Genomic DNA, 22,328 nt, shown 5'->3' on the forward strand with positions numbered 1-22,328 from the left:
ATCTAACCTATTAGCTTTTCTTAATGACAGGCTATATAATTTTTGGTAGTAGGTCTGGTGTTTTATTCTCAAGTTTTTTTGTAGTCTTCCAGCATTGTCTTCTATTTGCTGAACAAGCTGTAGCAACAACAAATGAAAGTAAATTCAAAGGGCAAAACCCTGCATCTCAATATTTTTTCTGATGTTACTGACCTATGCAAATTGTTAGATGTGTCAGCAGATAGTTACATTCCAATTTGATCCCAGGTAGCACATGAAATCACCTAAGAAAAACTGCAGTGAGGTAAATTTTTGAAAATCTGAGAGCAAAGAACATTTTTGTTCAGCGAGAGAGTTCCTTTTACAACATCTTGCAGAAATATCAGTTTTGCATAACTCAGGCAATCCTTTATGAAAAGGAGGAGAGGACAAACATGTTATCGTGATGGAAAAATTAAATACCTATAATGCCATAAAAATAATGTGGTACTGATTTAGTGCATTTCTTACAAGGTCATCTTTTTTCATTTGTGCATAACTATTCCAGAATATTGCTGTGGAAGACACAGTATCTTTTTGGATATCATTATTGCATACCCATCAGGAAAGGAATACAAATGTAATATGAAAGATGCTGAGCACAAAATCACCTGATTCTCCGTAAGATAGCAGTTAACAGGTTGCCTCTAAGGCACGTTTTAACTGTAAGTAAATTGATATCAATGTCTAATATATAATAATAATATAGACATTTAGGCAAAATGCCTGAAAATTGAGATAGCATCATACAATCCAACAGGATCAAATAGAAATAAATTTATAGCAAACACTGTACATTATGATGCAATGTTTTATTCAGTTTCCCACCAAAGCACTGCATCAAGCAGTGAAAGCATTATGGTATTTCAGATAAAAACATATATTTTAGATTTGATAGTATTAAAGGTGGTGGAAATCTGGCAAAGGAAAAACAAGCATTATTACCCTTTATGGAGATAATTGCTAGTGCAGCCACTCACAGAGTAGTATCACACTCATCATACAATTAGATGTCTTTTTTTTTATTAGCTGAAAATGGTACATAATGTGACCTGTCTTGTAATTTCCATCTCAGCTAGCCCCAAGAGTCTGCCATAAAACAAAAGCTTTTTCCCTGGACTAGGCATACAGAACTGATCCCAATATTAGGCACTCTGAAGATAAGAAGCATCATATACATTGGGCATATTATTAAAATTAGCTATTTCTTAAGCAGAAACTTATAGTAATGCTGAAAGCTGGCCCTTTCATGCTGGAATCACTGAGACATTCCTGGAACTTCTTTGGAAACTCTGGAAGAACAACAAGGTCTGGAAGAACAACAAGGTTCGAAGGAATTAGACCTATTTTTTCGTGCCAAGAACCGTGAGGCATCCAGGCATGAGAATGTTAGACCACTGCTAACACAGGAAAGGACTGGGGAAAATAAACAAGCTTTTGCATTTCAGAAAAGCAGGTTAAGAAATGAGGGAAAAAAAAGAATGGAAATAGATAAGAAGTTAAAAGAACTGTATTATTCACATCTTCTTACAACTGAGTGAAGGAAACATGCTCCACATGAGCAAAATAAAAGCTTTTATACATTCTATCAGATATCCTAGTAAGATTCTTTGTTTCAGAGATAATGAAAGTTAATGTTTTTATTTGCCTGTTTAACAGCTTTAAATTCTGCACCCATGATTTGCTTGTGATCTCACCATTCTCACTGTTGAACAGTGAACAACTGTGCAGTCTATGAGCTCCTCAAGACTGCAGACCATCATTACCAGTAGCTGATTACTGTGCACTAATCCCATCATCCAAAAGCCCTTGAGGCTTGTTTTCTACTACCAAGTCTCAAATCTCATGCCCTGAGACTAAAGGTTTCTCTGGTTGATATCTATCTCATACTACTCTGATAAGAGCCATATGGAGCCCCTCTTGCACTCTGTAGGAGACATCACCACTGGTCTGGCACACAAAATCAGGTAGAAGACACAGATCTGTCTTGTCTTCAGAAGAATCACAAATCAATATCTCATCTTTTTATTTGTTCCCTATAATCAACCAATAATCAAGATCAAGTGGATTAAACTGGTAAAGAGCCAAAACAAGTTCAGGGGATATAAAAGATGTGTTAGATTTTAAGTGGCAAAACCTGATAAATCTAAGTATTTGAATTAGCAGTTCTAGTATTGACAGTGCTTGAAAAATTCTACTTTATGCTCTGAATGTCAGCAAGGGTATCTGGCAATAATTTGTGCTTCCAACATTGCTCTTAATAGTAGAGAATTTACCTGAAAAAAATTTAATTTAGTGTTCACCTGAATCAGCCATCTCTGTCTACATGTATGACACAGTACATGACTATAGTGCTTGAATAATTGCATAGGGTCTTATATATCTTAAATTTGGTTTACTGATCTTTATACATGAGTAAATGTAGTAGAAAGTATCAAGAATACACCTCAATTTCTCTCCAAAGTGAACCCAGTAGTGGGAGGGTTAATATATAAAAAGAAAAGTTCAAAGACAGCCAGCAAACTGTAAGTCTGCTGATGAAGTATAAACTTCAGAGGCATGATGGGATTTGTATGCTGGTAAACAACATATACACTAGCTTTCAAAAGACTTCTCAAACTATATTATGGGGAGATTATACAGAGAAAACAGAAAACACAGAACAAAAAGAAAAAAAAAAAGGGAAAAAAGTAACACAGGTTTCCTAAAGTGGTTAAAAGATTGAATCCTCATGAATACTGTATTATATGGTGTAAGAGCCCTGAACGCCGAACTTATAGACATGAGCTGTCACTGCGGGCCTAACCGCAGACAGTTTGCCCAGATCTTTATGTAAACTCTGCCTCCAACTCCTCTGGGAATTCAGAGGTGAGAAGATTGTGTTGCAGTCTCTGTGCTGGTGATTAGCAGACTGGCAGGTGAAACGGCCAAAGGTATGTGCAAGTTGTCCTGTTGCTCTGTAATCACTTGTGACAGCAAGCTTCATTCTGCTGCAGCAAATGTCTCATCACTTGCAGAGCCACACCAGAGTGGGGAAACTCCTCACTTGGGACATCTGCTCTTGGGTGAGCTTATTATTGAGCCTATAGGTGAGCTCTTTGGAGACCTTATTGTGCTCTCCCAGAAAATAGGATTTATTAAATGCATGATCACAAGCCATCATGGCTCCAACTGCAATGTCATATAAATACTCCCATATATTTCCCCACCTCCCCGCCCCTCACCCCTGCATATACACCCATCCAGGCAAGGTTTGGCTACCTGGGATCAAGCCAGCTTTTGGTGCAGCTGTGTGGCCTCAAACCAGAGCTGTGTGAGAAAAAAACTGTGAGAATGGAAAATTTGTCTCCTTTCCCCGGGAGCTGCTTTTAAGCTCAGGCACTCACCGTCTTTGGATATCAGGATGTCTCACTCCAACACCATAAGAGAACACAACTCTGGGGTTTTAATGACAATCCATACATTAAATGTATGGGGAAAAGGTAGCACAACTTGAGGAAATTGAGTGTAACAACGAAGAATAGTGCAGTGGTTTCTCCAGCTCTGTTCCTGCATTCAGAAATGTCTAGAGAAAAGAGTAAGGCCAATCTACTTTGCCTCTAGATAGTTTACAACATGAAAAAGTTCTTCTAATTAATTTCAAATGACCATGATTAGGGTAAACTTGCGTCAGTGATACAAATAATATCATTAATAGAGCCTACACTGTGACAGGCTCCCTCCATTGTTATGAGTTCTGGGTTGTTGGGGTTTTTTTTCTTTTTGAATAGATTTCAGATTCTAAAGCAGGGGTCCTCAAACTTTTTAAACAGGGTGCCGGCGCGCAGATGAAGTGGCAGGCAGTCATCTGCAGATGCTTGGTTTCCCCCCCGCAACCCCCGGCGGGGGTTGGGGGAGGGTGGGGGGGATGTGTCTGTAAATACCAGGGGCTGGATTGAGGACCCTGGGGGGCTGTATCTGGCCTGCGAGCCTGTTCTAAAGTCTTTGTGTTGTCCCTAGTGCCTTAATTTTCTTATTTGTTCTGGATTCATTGGCTCCTTGTCTTTAGTTTTTGTAATCTTATTTACTGAATCTTCAGATGCTTGCTTGGATATAGGCAGAGAACTTCTCAGCCTGCATGATCAAGATGAAAATTCAGCACCAAAGCTGAATAAGTCTTATGTTTAAAGAGGTTATAATTCCAAATGGGAAGAGACATTTGAGGCACAGAAAACCATTTCTCTGTGTTTGTTTATATCAGCCTATGACAAGTCCCTTCATCTGCCAGGAATCTGCAGCAGCTGTTGCAAGTTGATTGAAGACTCTCTGGGCCCACAAGGGATTGTTTCTTCTGAACAACAGATAGAACTGCCTTGTAGGCAGAAAATATCAGGTCCTTAATTTTAGGAAGCGGAGAATGTAAAGAGAGAGACTCTCCTGGCCTCCTGCATACACTGGTAGTCAGCAGTATCAATCTTTGAATAATGTCATGTTGAACTGATTTATACAGACTACCATCACTTTAAAAGTGATGGAGAACAGAGTTGTACACAAAGACTTTCCAGCCTTGACAGGTTGCTCGGTTCATGAATTCAGATGTATTTTTGGAACAGACTGTAATACTTTAAAACAGGCCCCAGCCCATTGCAAACTGACTGGAAGTCAGTGGTCTTAAGACCTTCCAAGGAAGCTGATCAGGCACTTTAAAGATTATTAATTTATTGTGTTTTCATAGTTTGAACACTTTAATATAGTATCTGACTAAGTGGAGTATTATTAAACTCACAAAATCAAAAGCTAGTGACCCCTTTTTACTTTATACCAGACTACTTATTTCTGTAATGAGATATTTAATTTTCAATTTCCTTTAAGCTCACCCAAAGGGATGTTTATCATCTTCAAAATAAAGTTTCTTTGCAATACTAAGTAAGAACTAAGGCTGAATTCTGATACAGATGAGTTCAGGTTTAGGTTATTATAAAACAACAGTGAAGTTAATTATTGTGGTGACCCCAGTTGAATAGATGTCTAATCACCAGAAAGATAGGACTGGTGGACCTGCTTTTTGCACATCTGTTCCTTGCAGAAGCTTAATTTATGTTGGCAGACAGGAACATTACAGACCTCTTCCATATCTGTGTCTAATTTCTCTTTAAGATTACCAAAGTGACAGTGAGACATTGATGCTATCTCCTTTGCAGTAACTTCTCCGTAATCAAAGAAATATATTTGTATTAGAAGCTGGCATAGCTGCATATTTCTGGTTGTCTTTTTCAATATAAGCAACAAAGATGTGATCAGAGCAGCTTGTCATTTCTCTCATTTGTATTTGTTTAAAAGAAATCTTGTTATGTAGTATATGAACTGAAGCTAAGATCGACAATGTTCTAGCAAATGAATTTCAACCTTGGTTTACCATTCCTCTATCTTCAAATAAAATAACGTGTGTCTTTCAAATTGAATTATTCATATAATAGGTAAAATAGGGAAGGAAACAAGTTAACATATTTAATTTATCATCATTTAGGAAACACAAAAAAGTTTTTGTCTCTTAATACAATAGTTTGCATTCACTAGCCTCAAGAACTTCTTCAAAAATATTAAAATATTTATTTTATGATCTTCCATCCATGCAGATACAGAAAGTATTCATTATAATAAAATATAAATAAAATAAAAGGTTAAAATAGCCACCAGACAGATGTTTGTTCCCAAATTACAGTAATTTTCAAGCATAAGTTTCCATAATATGAAACAGACATTCTCATTTCCTGGTGCAGTCTTTTAACACTAGGAATTTAAAAAACACATGTAGAATAGAAAAAATGGAAAATATGATGTCTGTTCTACAGGAAGGTCAGATTTTTAATTTGCATTCTATCTGCATCAGACTTAAAAGAAAAAAAAAAAAAAAAGACTCACAAAAATCAAAAGCAAAACCAGACTTCTCCAGGGGAAAAAAATAATGGTGGGTATGTGTGCAGGTACGAAGCAACTTCTTTAAAAAGCAGAGCAGCTTTGAGCCAATATTGCTGTAATAAAATAGAAAAGTGTGATATGTATTTCAGTGAATATTTTATGATCTATCTTTGGCTGTATAAACAGAATGACAATAGTTTATCTGGAAATAAATGTTTGAACCTTATTGAATAATATTTCCCCACCAAAACTGCTTGATTTTTATAGTGTTGAAATAAAATGAAAATTATATCTTTTTTAAAAAAACTTGCATCCACTGAAAATCTGTTTCTGTGAAATAACTTATCAGCAACCCACATATTTGAAAGCCACTTGTTATATGTTTTCTACTGAATGTACTGAAGAACATTAATCACCTGATGGTACCACTGACTCATTGGCAAAGATATGTTATGGAGGATTGATCCCTCCTATTTAGTCACTATTGCCGTGCTATGTGTGTGCTTAGCTAGTCCTGTCCTGAGGCAGCCCACAGTCTCAGAACGGGAATGGGAATGAAGGCCAGCAGAAGGGAAACACCACCAGCTCTCATGGGTAGAAGGTTCTCTGTAAGAGCTGATTTTTATTCCATAGTACACATGCAAAAATGCAGCCTTCCTGAAGTCAGACAGCCCTTACTGCTCAAACTGACAAAGTTCCTGGGGGAGTTCACATATGTAACGCTACTTGTCAGACTTAATCAGGTCTTGTACCAGTTAGCCATCTTTATTTTAGTTGTATAGTCTATATAAAATACACTTGTAAGCTATCTAAAAGACATCTCTGCTTGTTCAACGTGATATCTCAGGTTCTGATGCACAAAGCAGACACTGAGATTGACCCAAGTGTTTCTTAAAGAAGATGCGCTGTCACTCAGACCAACACATAATACCCTGGTGATCCAAATACAAAAAGCCTTTTAGAGACTGCACTGCACAGACAGTACATTAGTTGGTAGGTGACAGTAGCTATTACTTCTCTGCTGTACAGCATGCATAAGATTTAAAGTGAATTTTACAGCAAAAGCTTTGTCACAGGAGGACACAGGCATGCTTTTCTGGGGTCCCCTCATCACTGGCATGTGTTATGTTAAAAGTCTGACAAGAGGCCAGGGGAGGTGGGGGGCAGACAGCCCTCCCATTGAGTCACGAGGTTCAGAAAGGGTCTCCTTGCTTTCAGAAAGGAGTGTAAGGGTGGCTAGAACCAGTCCTAGTCTCAGACTTGGTCAATTGTTTTAGATCTAAAGGATTGTATGTCCAGGGTTCGGGGTGGGATGGAGGACAACGACATGGGGGTATAGAGACACAGCCCTCCCACTGAGTCACAAGGTTTGGAAGGGATCCCCTTGCTTTCTAAACTCCTTCTCAGAAAGGAGTCTAGGTGCAACTAAATCAAATCTTTGTCTCGGACTGGGGCAGTGGTTTTAGGTCCAAAGATTTATACGTACAGCCACTCATCAGAGTCAATGTTTACCTTTCAGAGCCCAGCTTCATGACTTTCACTGAAACACTTTCACAAAGTTGAAAAAATAGATGATTTATTAAGGCAACATATAACAAGTTCAGAATTGCCATTGGTAAATGCGCTTACTGAAAAAATCAAGCTTGAGTTAAGAGTTCAGCATTTTTATTAAAAATACGGTCCTGGGTAACATCTGACGTAGTCGGAGGCACAAATCTTACCAAAAAGGTGTCCCTGCTTGGGGAGGAGGGACGTTCTGGCCCGTAAAACCATCCAGTAGTTCAAGATCACGTACTCAAAATAAGAGCATTCTAAAATGTCAGATTTTATACACATGGTGAGGTGGGACTAAGTAAATTATTGTGTGCCAGTTGGCCCTTAGCAAGGTATCAATTCTGGAAGGTCAGTGGGGACCGATGGTTCACCATGGAGCAGGGAGGATTCATTACAGACAGATCCATGATCACAGATGTGCGGCGGTCTTCCCGGCCTTCCCTGAAGCAGCACCAGGTCGTGAGGCCCCCGCCTCACCCAGGGCAGCACTCAGCTGGTTTGCTTGTTAGACCATAGGTGTGCTGCGCAAGTCAAACTCCCGAATCCACTTTGAGCCAAATACAGTTGTTTGTTGCTAGGTCAAGATGGAGGGAGGGGAGCACACCACCACAGCATGAAACCTGTAATTACATTAAGATCTCATCCCCTTATTTCCTGTATATATTGTTTGATATATTCCTCTTTGCCTGACTAATGCTCAGGTACAGTTCTGAGTGATGAGTAGTTATCTTTATTTGGGTAAGCAAAGGCTTAGAAGTTTTCCAGCCTTCACAAGTAGCTTTTCTACAACTCTGTTATTGAAAACATGAAGACAACTACTAGTATTTTTAAGTCCCTGGTATACCTGGTGATCCTACCCTTTACGGCTGTAGAATACTAAAACAGACTAAAATGGAATAAAGGACGTTAGGCTGAAGTAGATGCTTTAAAAATGTTTCATAGAAAGGTTGAGATGGAAACCCTAGAAGAGACAACGTCATTGATTACAGTAATACCACACAGAAACAACAATTCACCGAGAGTAGAAAAAATGCAAAACATGGGACATAAACATATGCTCTAATTTTAAATGCACTTATAATGCTTTTACATAGTTCATACATTCATAACTATGAATCAGAAGGAGATTAAGCGTGTAGTAGACATCACCCATTGCATATAGGCAGTATGTTGCATACTAGAAACTTTAAGGTTGTTTTTGGTTACAGAAAATCATATGCTAAAGCTGAGGCTGACAGGAAAAGAAGGTTTTTGCTCTCCAGACATAGCTTATTCACAGCTTATTCAATGATTCAGGGTGGGCTGGGGACCACTGGGGTAGAACGCAGCAAAACTTGAAGGCCACATCACTATTCTACAACCCAGATTTTTTTTTAATGAATTATGTATCTGCATCCAGTTCTGCTGAAATAACTCAGTTTACGTAATAAGTGATTCCACGAATATTCTTGGAAAAATCAATTGATTATTCAGTCACAGCCTGAGGTACTCCTCAGTATACATAAAGACTGCAGAATTAACTCAAAATACACAGGCTTTGGGAGAAGCTGAGCTGGAATCATATCACACTGTCTCAGAGCAATACTGTTAACTCCTTTATCTCAATAATGTACGATTTCCTGATGTGGTTGAAAATTTCAGTGTACAGAATGCCTCTGAAGTTCATGAGGGGACTCTTCCTTTTCAACTGGTAGATGAAATTAAGTTGTTCTCGGAAGACTTAATTTTCATACCAAGGAATGAATATGGTTGCAAAGCATCAGAGCAATGCAATTAAAATTTATTTTGATTCAGAAAATTTACTATTTTGAGAGATGGTTTCTGTTGTGACTTCTCTCTGCCTACTTTCTTTCCCTCCCACCATCCTCCACAGCTACACAGTAAGAGCTATTTGATATTTTCTAGGTTTCCTTTTGTATTACTATTTTGACAACCTAGCCAGTAATCAAATTTTTGTTCAGTGAGAAAAAAAAAAAAATCATTTTCATGCAGAATAGCTAAAGTAAGTACCTCCTGAAAATTTCACACTGTTCATTAAGAACTGTGATGGCAACAGCAGTCAGAAATGGTGGGGGAAGGGGCAGAAGAGAGCTGAATTCACCTCTTGAAAGCTATGAAGAATTGGCGGACGTAGAGAATGAAACTGACTGAACTTTTCTATTCTGCTTTACTGATACATCTCTTGCAGTGTGACTCAGATGATTAAAGCGACACAGTCTGTTTTGATAGAAATTAGGTGATGTAGAAATACATGTATTGTGCATGTATGAGTGAGCAAGAATAAGAGGGGGAGGGAGAGAGAATGAGGGCATATATGCATAGTAAATACAACTTTCATCTTCCCATCATTTTTGCAGTCTTAATAAATACTGGTCATACAATAAAAAATAATTTTGTGCAGTTGCACAGCCAATTGCAAGTCACCTAATGTAATGACCAGGGCTGTGGTCAGCCAATGCACTGTTCTACCTGGAAATACTGCACATGTTGTGGGCAGCAACTGCTGGCCCCTCTCTAGGCAAATAATGCAACCATATTACCTAATAATTCTTCCTGATTGCATTTCAAGACCAGAAAGAATAACTCTGAGACACTACCTAACCTCACATGTGATATGAGACACAGAACGTCCTAAAAAGAGACAATATCTGGGCTGCTATTCCCCACAAAAAAAGACAAAAATAAGTGTTCTTCCTGAATATCCTGAGAAAAAAAGCACACACTGTGCTCTTTTAGTTTCTCAAAATTCTCCACACGCAACCTTTCTTTCTTTCTTTTAACTCTGAATCCATTTATCTGTAATGACTTGACAAGCAAATGCAGTTTAGTGTCTGTTTTGCTTGTGAAGTGTTGATTCCTTGAAACGTTGAAGCTGGTTATTTGTGTTGGGTGCTTGGTCATTGAAGTCATAAAATACATTTTTCTGCTTCCAGACATTGGCTTGAAAATAGTAGAGCTGTGGAGGCAGTGGGCTAACAGCTAGGCACTGTGGGCGAACCTTTTCTAGTGCTCCAATCTGGCTCTATTTTGTTTTCCTTATCCAGATGTGACTTTAAATTCCACTACAGATGCACTATAAGTACTCAAGTGTTAAAACAAAGCCTAAAAAATTAAAGTGTTAAAGTTTCTCATAATGTTCACTCCTCCAGCTACTCAGGCTCATTCATGACAGTTCTCAGGCCTGAAAAAGACCTGGAAAAATAGACAGACTTTGTGGGAAGGGCTGAAGACCAGCATCTCCTGCCTTCTAGGCTAGTTTTCAGTATACCCTGAGGGTTTCGCTTACTATTTCTTGGACATTTCACAGTATTCTGCAGATGTATCTTGTCATGATGGGGGTAGGAAGGCTGATAAGTAACAGCATCTCACCAAAAGTAGGATATGACCTAAGTTCATATCCAGACAGAACTCTGAAAATCTTAGTTTCTATGTAACCTTACTGGCCAAAACAGTGCAAAATGGGACCAGCATATTAAAAATCTCAATATAGACTGCAGGCAAGGTTGAAAGGGGCTGCAGTAAAAAGGATACAGAATGGAAGGCATTTATCTGAGAAATAGATCTCAGGAACAGGTATACTCATGCATTCTTTAAAAATATGGACAGGAGTTCAAGTGCAATTTTAAGCCAAAACTGAGGAGCTGTGAATCAGAGCAAAAAGGTGGTGTGTACAAACCGAGACTGGATACACAAAAATGTTCACAGAAGCCTATGATCACATTTTTTACTTCTGCTCTTGAATACACATTTATTTCCTGTTTTACTTAAGTAGACACATGGATTTAGACATTTTCTTGTTACCATGTATGGTGTGCTGTTCAATACACCGCCTATAATCTGATATACATTTCCAAACATGATTCATAAACCAGCTGGCTACTGTTAGATCTATTCTATGAAGAGAAAACTAAACAGGTCTATAGTGTTAGTGATCAGGAAGGAACATCTGTGAATATTTATCTGTTATCAGACCCAGCATTCCTGTCTCCAACCAATAGACTATGCTTACTGACTAAATCGAAGTAAAAAAACGTTTACTTTATTTCTTTTATTGTTGTAAATGCCAATGTAGCACCTGAAGCATTAAAAATGCGGTTGAGTATATATTCAACACTGGGAAAACCTCTTGTTGTTTAGAAGTTTATTTAAAAACAAAAAGTACACACACAACCTAATCTTCCTTCTCATTAATCTTTTAGTGTGGATAAGAAACCTTTGTAAGCAATTAAAATTGAATTTGTTATGAAAAGAGCTTGTTTTACAGAATGCAGTACGGGAAAGCTGCTGTAAAGAGATGATCACAAACCATATGTTAGTGATAAAGGCTTCACTTTATCACCTAGCAAGCTTACCCATACCTGTCACCACTGTAAACAAGCTAAAATAAAAGTTGTGATTCTGGGACTAATACATTGAAATTAACTATACAATTTAAGCTGCTACTGACACTAATAACATTATAACTGATGAGATGAAACATGCTGAAACCAAACCAAACCCTCAGCTAGATTGCTCTTTTCAGGTGTCAGTTTTTGAACTTTATGTGCTTAAAAATGTAATCTAAGTTCAAAAAAAACCAAAAAACCACAAAACTGGTGTAAGAAAAAAGAAAATAATCGGTTGACTATATTGCTTTTCAGCCTGTGATAAAGGAAAGGTAGTTACTAAGATTTTCAGATATCCTGAATGAATACAAAGAGGAAAAATGTGTTATATAACAACCCAGATAGCATGTATCTAGCTACTAAATAATGTACTTCAAAACAGATAAGTTGAAAATAAAATGGGAAACAAGCAAACCTCTCCATACTCAGTCACACAGGTTTTTCATCACCTTCGTAGCCTGGTGTCCAATATATTTTTGTATGACTGATCACATGTGAAACTTTTCTGTTTCCAAAAAGCTATCTTAATTCTTATGACAAAGACCACTGCTCAGAAGATAATAGGCAAAAGAAACTAAAATCAGTATGTTTAATTTGCTTTTCTGTTTAAATGATTATAATAATTGTAATAATCATAGGTCCTGCATCAGATGACAGCATCTTTGATGTGTTCCTTTTAGGTCCTGAATGTAGAACTTGGTCCTCATTATTGCAGATTTATCCCCTGGTCTACAGCTGTTAGTGCTCAGGCACCCTAGGCGGACTGGATAAGGTTTTATTTGAAGGGAAGCAGCACCATCTATTGCAACCTGATAGCTCAGCTCTAGATGATACAAATGGCAGAGCTGGCCTAAGACCAGTTTTAAACTCTTTCTTGCACTTACTGTCATAAGTTTTCCCCAGACCAGCTTCAAATGATGTTAGGATCTCAGTTTGTATACAATAAGGTACAGAGACAAGGGTGTGTGGTGTGTGGATGTATCTAATAAAAAAGCACATCTAAGAGACATATCTGTTTACTCTGATAAAATAATAGCATATGCCTAGCCCTGAGTAACTGCTGCTTTTAAATGACTTGGCCAGAGTTTTTATTTCTGAAGTGGGAGGATAATCAAAAGTTAAGAGCATGTTTTATCCAAGTGATAGTCTCTCAAAATTTTCTTTCAGAAGCAGCATTAATGTAGGTGTGCAGTGCAGTATGTTCAAATAATGGCAGTGCTATTGTCATCCATCTATACTTTTGGTTCTTCTCTTTTTCCAGACTGTCTACAAAGCCTGGCTCTGTTCCCAGTATTTTGAAGTCACACAGTTTCACTGCAGCAACAGAATTCCTTGCAAGCAATACTGTTTGGAGGTTCAGACAAGGTGTCCCTTTATATTGCCAGACAATGATGATGTCATCTATGGAGGACTATCAAGTTTCATCTGTACAGGTATAGTATAGAAAAGCTAATTTCACTTGTTTTCATAAGTCTAAATGTGAAGGGAGAGTATGAGTAATGTTTCTTTCATTAGCTCTAACTATGAGAGCCTAAAGGTGTTCTTCATCACAAAGAATTTTTGGATGTGCTAGGATTTGAGCCCAGATTTAGTAATGCACATTTATACTACAGCTTGCCACAGCCATTAACTTTACAAAACCAAATTACTAGAATAAATTTGTTCTGGTTATTTTGTACGCTCAGTAATTTGGTGGAGGGTTATTGTTGCTCTGTGTCATGCAGTAGTCAGAGAGAAAAGGCTCTGCTATGCAATATGCAGAAGAAAAGAAAGGCAAAACTAGTTTTTAGTATACTCACCTTTGATCTCCTTCATTCTTATGTCAGATAGATGAAGAATCTGAGGCATAGTATTCAAAACTGTGCAGCAGCTCTTGGAAAGTAAATGTCTAAGGAAAGGTCTTTCACTACTGAAGAATTTTAAGAATCAGTTGTTCACCTGTGAAGAACTGATCTGTTGGTTTCTTCTTGAGCCTTGTTACAATTTGTGAGTATTTTAATTTTAAAAGGTACTGGTCATATAGGTCTATGCATTGATTGATAAAATAGTTTGGTTCCTTTGATGTTCCACCCTGCTTCAAACACTATCCCAGAATGATCCAACCAGAGAGGATATGGTAGACAAGAAATACCTTTAGTACATCTCAGGTACCTCAGATACTATTCTGGGGACTGGCTTCGACTCATCCACACAGAATTTCGGCTTATATCAATGTTATCTGCAGATTTCTGATGCCTAAAGTATCATCCGAGAATCTTGAAGATATTTAGGCAACTTATTCCCACTAAATCAGTAGAAAAACATTTCAACACTTAGATCATTTGACAGCCTGGTCCAAATATCTGAAATTAAACAGTCTTTACCTTAAATTAGGGGTGCACTGGAAATACTGATATTAAATTAATTGCCCAAGGTAAGCTACTCAAAACCACAATAAAATATAAAACCCCATTAATGCTCTATACTATCTCAGAGGCAGATATAATGTTTGTGGCAACTCACTTCACCTTGCACCCTGTGTTTAGATTTAGCGGCATTCTAGTAGCAAGGTATTTCCTGTATTTCTTGAAGATTAAGCCTATTGTACACAATCGAGCAATATGAAAAAGACAGTAGAATAAAATGTAAGCTGAGTTACAATTTGGTAGTCATCAATAAGGTGCTTAGCACTTCAATGCATTTTTAAAGTATTAGTAGCCTTCCAATATGCATATGCAGTAAGCAAATGAGCATTATTGTCCAGTTTAAGATAGGACAGTAAAAGCTGAAGTGAGAGACTTAGAGGACATTTTTATCTACAACATGTATATGACATATGTGTGTGAGCATGTATGTACACATGTATGCACATTTGCACACAGACAGAATGGCAAAGAACAAAAAAACAATAACCAAAACCATCCTAGTAATTATTTCAGAAAACCTCTTAGGAAATATATATCTACCTCTACATTTTCCTAGTATGTCCCGAAGTCCAAATTCATTCCTAAAACACACAAAATACCTGACTTTGCAAAGATTACTGAGAGTCAATATCTCTGAATTTGGGATGAAAAGCAGATTAAGGAGATTAAACTCATTTTATTGCAGGTATTAGTTGTGTGGGTATCTACACATAAACTCTATGACTAAGCTCTCACTAGAGTCACTGTAGATCTGGTGTAGTCAGTAGAGTTGAGAGCTATTTCATTCAACCTAAGCAGGCATCTGCACCTGATGAGCTGACTAGCTCCCTGCGCCCTGCTAACAAGTGCTGGCTGCACTCTATTTGCTGTAGCCGCGGTTAGTTATGAAGGTCTTATTGCAGACACTTAAAATCAGGGTGCCCTGAACCACACCTCAGCAGTCCATAACTAATATCTGGTTGAACTTTTTGTCCTCTCAAGACAAGACCTTCAGCATCAGGAGAGTGGAGGTTGTATTCATGGACCCATAGGAGTCCGCATACTGACACCAGGCAGTTTTGTGCAAGAGGCGGTGCTGAGTGGTACAAGGCTGCAATTCAAACTGGAATACAGGCCCGTTGTCACCCTCTTACTAATCAGCAGCTCACTATAAGAGCACTAGTGTCACTAATGAGAAATCAGATTAATATCTGCTGTGGGACTAAAGAATTACACTTCTCTGCAGCTTAGAAAACAGAATTATTTCATGCAAAGTACAGTGAGTTCAGCAGCAGACAAAATACTCTACCTCAGCGTAGCTTGTGTCTTGACAGTTATCGCAAACTCCTTTTGCAGAAAAGCGACTGAAAGCAGGTCACTCACAGCTTGAGGCCCCTCTCTGCTGTGCTTTCTGTGAGCTGCTGTCTGGCAGACATGTTCTGGGATTTTGAGTACTGGTCCTGCTCTTTCTGGCATGGATGAAATTTGCTGATAAAACCAAAAGAGTCGCATCAACAGTATTTCTGTTTAAAATTTAGGTGCTATAGATGGTTGTCTGGTGTGTCCATTCAACCTAAGTTTACTGTGAAGCTGGTCACTGTTGAGCTCTGCTATAGGAAGCACAGCAGGACCGAAGTCTATGTTGAGGAATTCCTCAGGAATGGCAGTTTGCCACAGGCCGTCACTCATTTAAATTAGGCTTGGATACCTCTACTGTTCCTGTCTCCCACGGTATCCCATGGAGAGAAATGCTACATGTCCTGTTTTGAAACTTTTACTTACATTTTCAGAGTGATACAGCAAGAACTGAATTGTGTTATGTTGATATGATATTTTTTTCCCCCATGACACTAATGAAAGACTAGCTGTATCGCTAAGGAACACTGTTAATTATGAAATATTGTCTGGAGAAAAAAAGGAGTCCATCTGCTTATTGGATAATTTATCTCTGACAAACGTCAAGAATTTGTGGATTCTGATTTTCTTTAATAATATTTTAGAAGTAATAGTTTTATAGTAAGGGCTTCCCTTCCTCCTCTCCATGGTAACAGACTATTTCCTCTAAGGTCCAGTAGAGATTTAGGTTAATGGAAAGACAGAGGATTGATTTCTGTAACACATTTTAATACACTGTGGAAGGCAAGTAAGAGGGAAAGGTGTACCCATAATAGCTGGTTTTATTTGATGTTGACTACAGTACAGAGTGCAGGATGCACATAGATAGACTACACGCTAATTTCCCATGGCAGCTAAACAAGAGGCTGGTGTGGCTTCATGTCACCAGCAGTGCTGGGAGCTGCTGTGGTGATACTGCACTGCTCCCTCCCTGTGCACCCCTGTACCACCGTAGCAGTGAGCTGGGGTGCAGAGACACCTCCTGGACGTGGGGCCAGCACAGCACTGGCTGACAGGGAAACCACATACTTGTTTTTTTCTTGCAGGGCACGGCAGGATTTTTTCAAGGTTGGAGGCTGTACAAAAAAAAAATAATCTGGAAGCTGTAAAAATAAATAATAATAAAGGTTTTATCCCTCCTTAGAAGGTCCATGAGAAAATAGCATAGGACTGGCTACTGCAAAAAAAAAGAAATTTTGCAGTCATTGTTATTCTTGACAATATTAAATGTATTTAAATAAAAAATAATGTTGTGGTTTATAATGTGGATTAATAATGACTTCTTGGAAATTCGTGAAGGACTGGTATAATGAGTAAGAAGTATTCTGCCCTAAGAATGCCTTCCTTGATATGTCTTCCTTGATTACCTCAAATGAAAGTAGATAGTGGGAAAAGGAGAGGGGATGCTACACTAGTTGCATATCACTGGAACTTGTCTCGTAGAAATGCATGTGAGTATGTGAGACATCTGCAGTGCAAAAGAAAGTACTTCAGAGATTAATCAAAACAATCAGAATCACAGTGTGGTTCTGATTATGGAAACATGCAGTTGGCTAGAAAGAACTTTGTGTTCCCCTCTCCATCCTTCCTTCTAGGAAATAGAAGGAAAAAAGGCAGTCTTTCCATGAAACACTGTTCTGGAACATATTATTTTTTATATTAATTAAAATTGAATGGTTGCTTTCATTTTAGACCTTTGGAGTTTATATCCATATGATTACGGTTTCCAATGATGTCATTTAATGTTTCTTTCTGCAGCTCAGATGTCTAGAATTGCCCACGCAAAACAGATTTTTATTTAAGGGAGATAATAATAGTGTTTAGACATACATACACATACACATGGCAGATTACAATTAGTGAGTCCCATGCAAAGTTCCAGGTCAGGGTTTTTAATTCTGACTCCTACAAAGACAGTGTGCATACCAGTGGGATTGTTTTCTTCCATAGACAGTTATCTTTCCTTTTTTTTTTCTCCAGTATGAATGGGAGATGTGGAAGATTTCTTTCACACATACTCTTTGAGTGTGGAAAGAGAGCTGAAAGATGTATGAATCTACATACAAAGCACTGGGAAGAGACTGGTTATAATTCACTTTTCTCGTGCCTTCAAAATTTATGTGGCTCAGCATCTGGCCTGGGGACTGGTCCACCCCTTGAACTGTTTCTGTTTGGCTTGCTGCCATCTCCCAACAGCGACAGAGAGAGGATGCAGAAGCCATGAAATCTTTCTTCACAGGCAAAACTATCCATTCAGGCCTGCAGTTTGCTCAGCCCAGAAAACATGAAAGTTCAGTTTCCACCAAATGAGCAGTAGAGATGGCCAAAGAGTGGGGAGAAGAGATTACCTTTCCTCTGCACACACGACCTTTCCCTGAGCAGCCAGTATATGCCGTCAGCACTAACTCTGCAGCTGATCTGCATTAGCAATCTGATTCAGGAGTGTACTTTTGAAGCAAATCTCCCATTCATGCTCCTTGCTGTTTGACTTGCACTTGGGAGAGGTCTTGGAGGATATGAACTGGGTTCCTTTGGATTAAATTGAAGTAGGAGATGTGTTAAGGGCTATACTACCTCCCAACCACTAATGCACATTTGGTCTACAGAATTAGATTAGAGCTGGAGTGAGGTAAAACTCTTTCAAATGCATTTAGGCTTGACACAAGATACTTAGCACCAGCTGTTCCATTATACAGATCTTCTTCTACCCAAAACTACTTGTTAATACAGATATAACCTATTCTGGCTGCTGGCAGACCAGTCCCAAAACTGCTGTCCATGTGCCAGGTCTGGACCACTTTAGAGTGCAGAATTAGAACTAGCTGTGTTGCTAAGGGCTTTCTTTCTATTGACCAAGACTTACGGTTTCTTTGTGCCTTGTGGCATAACAGGGCCATCACCCAGCAGCAAGTATCAGGCAGGAAATATCAGCCACATGCTCACAGCCTTTACCTGTACAACAGATATCATGGAATTTAATTGAGCACTTAAGTTCCTCTGTGAAGGAAAGGAAGGGAACGTAGTGATTAGCAATGAAGCAGAGATGTGTTGCATTAGCTTCTTCCAAAACCAGCATGGCACCTTCAGGTACTTCATAAGAGCAGTGTCATCATAATGAGTCTTCTGCTACCAGGAGAATCAAATTTGTCTACTCTTCTGTGATGAACAGGCTTCTGATACTTTTCAATGTAGAAGGAGAAAGTAAGAGGAGAGAAAAGGTAGGTGATTCAGGAGCTTTGAATCACACATATCTTTCCTTTCAGTCCATATTAAATTAGGCTCCTAATTTCATGTGTTCCAATTAACATCTCAGTTGCTTGGAAACATAATGTGAATATTCTCCATACATCATTTTTTGCAAATATCAGTAGCGTCCTTAGGTGATCCATGTGAAATGATACTTTCTTAGAAATTCCTCCTCTTTTAGAGTAAAGAAGAGTATTCACCAGAAATGGAACTGCCAGTCACACTTCATAGCACACATAGAGACATAATGTTTCTAAGGACATAGTAAGAATTGTTAGAGACAATTCTCACCAATCTGTAGAAGGAGTTTTTTGACTAACAAAGCTCAACAAGGGTATTGGGAGCAATTGGTTAAATTGCAGCATCCTCTCAAGGGGGAGATGTGTGTCTGGGTTTCACCAGCATGTTTAGCTATAGAGTGTGTTTCAAAACAGATGCCCTGATTTCAGCACAACTTGAAAAGCAATTTCTTCAAGAAAATGTTTTATATACAATGCAGCACAGTCTATCTTTTCCATGTAGAATGATTCAAGAAGAGAAAATTTCTGAAGTCAATCCACTTTATACTGTTCTTGGCAAACTAAGATGAAAAAAAAAATACATACTTGATCCAAATTCATACTTTAAAAATCACTCGTAATAATGTGTCATTTGCCTCCTGCCTACATTTCTTAGTAGGTCCTAAAATATCAAAATATTAAGCTAATATAGACAGCAGGACAAATCCCATTTATGTTTGACAAGCATGGTTTAAATTGTTACTAGCTATGAATCTGCCTACAAGGAAAATTTGACATGGTTTTTCAGCAGAACCTGTCAACTAAATAGCTCATATTTTAGAGTCTAATGTGCTTCTGGTCTTGAATATTGGGGCTTTCCCATGAATGTGGTCCAATACCATAAGTTTACTAGCTGCAAACATTTTCCTACAAAAACAACCAGGCAATTAACCTGCTGATATCCCTGAACTTTCTATTCTAACACAGTACTTAGATATGTATGACCCTTTCCTTCTGTGTCATATCACAGTAGTAAATCCTTCTGATCAAAAACTGTACAAAATAGAAGGAAAACAAAAAATGTTAGCTAGAAGCAAATTATCTCACCCTTATCTTGTATCTCAACATAGCAAAGCAAAAAAAGTTCATTGTATAGCCCTGAGAGTCAGGTATTTACTTATTTTTCTGGCTTTCAGCACTCAGTTTTACAGGGATAACACTGATTTACACCAGCAGGAAGAAATTGGTCCTGTACATATTTTAGGAGGAAAAAAATCCATGCATGGTGAAGAAACACAATGACTTTTTCTTGAATGTGGGCACACACAGAGGAAAATATTCCAGAGGCAACTATCTGAAATAGTCACCAACGTATATCAATAAAAGAAAATTAAAACACAGCAACCCAGATCTCCTCCAACAATTGGAACGGAGTCTGAAATGGAACTTAACTTTTTCAGAAGAGCTGAACAGCCTTATTCACCAGTTCAAGAATAATTTCTTTGACTGAAAGATAATCTATTGATCTTTAAGCCTTCTTCTACATTTCTTTTTATTACTTTTTGTAATATGAAGGGTATAAAATACATGTCTAAACAGAAACATCATAATCTGCCACAGACAGTAATTTAGAAATTGAGAGGACCATCTGGGAAAAATCAAAGAGCGTTGGCTATCAGATCAGATGTAAGCAAGCAGTGAAATCTAGTCATATATCTAATGTGTTCTCTTGCCTTCTGTAGTTGGGAAATGTGAATATTGAAAGATCAGAAACAATTTCTCAGAAAGAAATGCCGTGCATACTGCTGGTGTTCACTGACACAATGATGTCACTGCTGGATGGATCACTCTTGGCAGACATTATTTACTTTGGGCTTACAATAAAATGGAGCATTCAAAACTTCTGGTACACTACATCTACTTATCTCATTCTTCTTCTAGTTCATGGTCTTTTCTTCAAGCACAAGAAGCTTGGTATGCCTCTCAGGATCATCAGAAATCTATGTTATAAAGGGCCACGGTTTAGAGTTCTGTAGAAGTAAAATGAGGAAAAACCATAACATATAAGATCTTGGTTTATTTCTGTGGTCTTGCAAAATACGTATCCAGCAATGACAACAAATATGTCAACCAGACCAGTTTCCTTCAGTGTTGAATAGTATGGGTCCATAGCTCTTTCTTTAGCAAAGAAACCATGTGGGTCAAGCCAGGTAACTGCTGCAGATATAGATCCAGCCACAAGCATGACACATCCTGACAGTGTTCAGGTGAGATGTAGAAATGTAACCACCTCTTTTGCATGCTGGTTCCTATGCAAAAGAAATGCAAGTGCTCAGGCAGAAACCACAGCATTCTCTGAGTCAGCTGGAGATCTGGCTGATCAGCAGACCATGGATGCAGAGACAGTCTTTGTGATTTTCATTCTTGAACAAGAACTTTTTTGCAGTTTGCTGCTTTTCTCCCAAAGCTGTTTCTGCACAAAGTGAATAATTCTCATGCTGTCACTCCTTTTTCTTCCAGTATGATTCAGCTGAGCAGGATGCATGGGATTTCTCTACAGTCGTGTCTCCATTAACATAATCTCAGTCAAACGAGTAGCTTAATTCTTGCATCAGCCTTACTAACACACACCCTACAGGCATAACTGCTGCACTGGTCAACAAAATGTTATCTGCATGTAAAAAAACCTATCCAGTTACAAAGCAAAGAGATAGCTTTTACATGAACTTCATGAGCGGTAGTATATCTGTCTGGAGAGTGGTTTGATACCAAAAAATATCCTGCCAAATTCTAGATCCTTGATTAACATCAAGGTCCGAGAACCTCCATATGTACTAAGCTTTCTGTTGGTGAAATACAGGTGAGTGCTGGGAAAAATTGGGAAATTGAGATTCAGAGCTGAGAATTTTAAATGAAAAGTGAAAAGCAAATTAGATTTCAAGTCAATAACAATTAGTAAATCAGTGTCAGAAATACATTTACTGAACATCCAGGTAATACATAGAGTATTGGTGTCTACAAACTGAACTATAAAGACAGAAGAGGAAAGGGGAAGACTTAGTGGTTTGGTGGGTAAAGATACCCTTTTTATTTCTTATCCCAAACTCTGTATCCATATAAAATGTTTTGATAAAAAAATGAACTAGTTTTTTCCTCCCTGGTTTTCCAAGGCTGATGTAGCCTGTTCCCAGGGTTTCTGGCAGGTCATGGGTTTGTAAATCTCTGAATAGACTGACTTCTTAGATCCAAGGGACCAAAACTGATAGTTAAGGCTACAAACAAGTATGTGGTGAAGCAAAATCATGAAGTTTTATTATTTCAGTGCAACAGCTCTGAGTTAATTTATCTGAATGTTCTGCAACTGTTAGATGAATAGTGATTCTGTAGTTAATTGATTATTGAATATATAACTGCAAATTCAAAATTAAATTAAACTGCTGAATTGAAAT

The 22,328-nt window shown here is 38.1% G+C and overlaps 1 protein-coding gene across 1 annotated transcript in view; it reads left to right on the forward strand.

Annotated features, from left to right (window-relative positions):
- Window positions 1–22,328, forward strand: part of NALF1 (NALCN channel auxiliary factor 1) — a 490,070-nt gene that overhangs the window by 462,165 nt on the left and 5,577 nt on the right. The window contains exon 2 of the mRNA XM_055802394.1: window positions 13,117–13,288. Coding sequence (XP_055658369.1) covers window positions 13,117–13,288 — 172 coding nt within the window. The remainder of the gene's footprint in view (window positions 1–13,116; window positions 13,289–22,328) is intronic.

This window comes from Falco peregrinus, chromosome 4, assembly GCF_023634155.1.
Source record: "Falco peregrinus isolate bFalPer1 chromosome 4, bFalPer1.pri, whole genome shotgun sequence".
NCBI classification, from domain to species: Eukaryota; Metazoa; Chordata; class Aves; order Falconiformes; family Falconidae; genus Falco; species Falco peregrinus.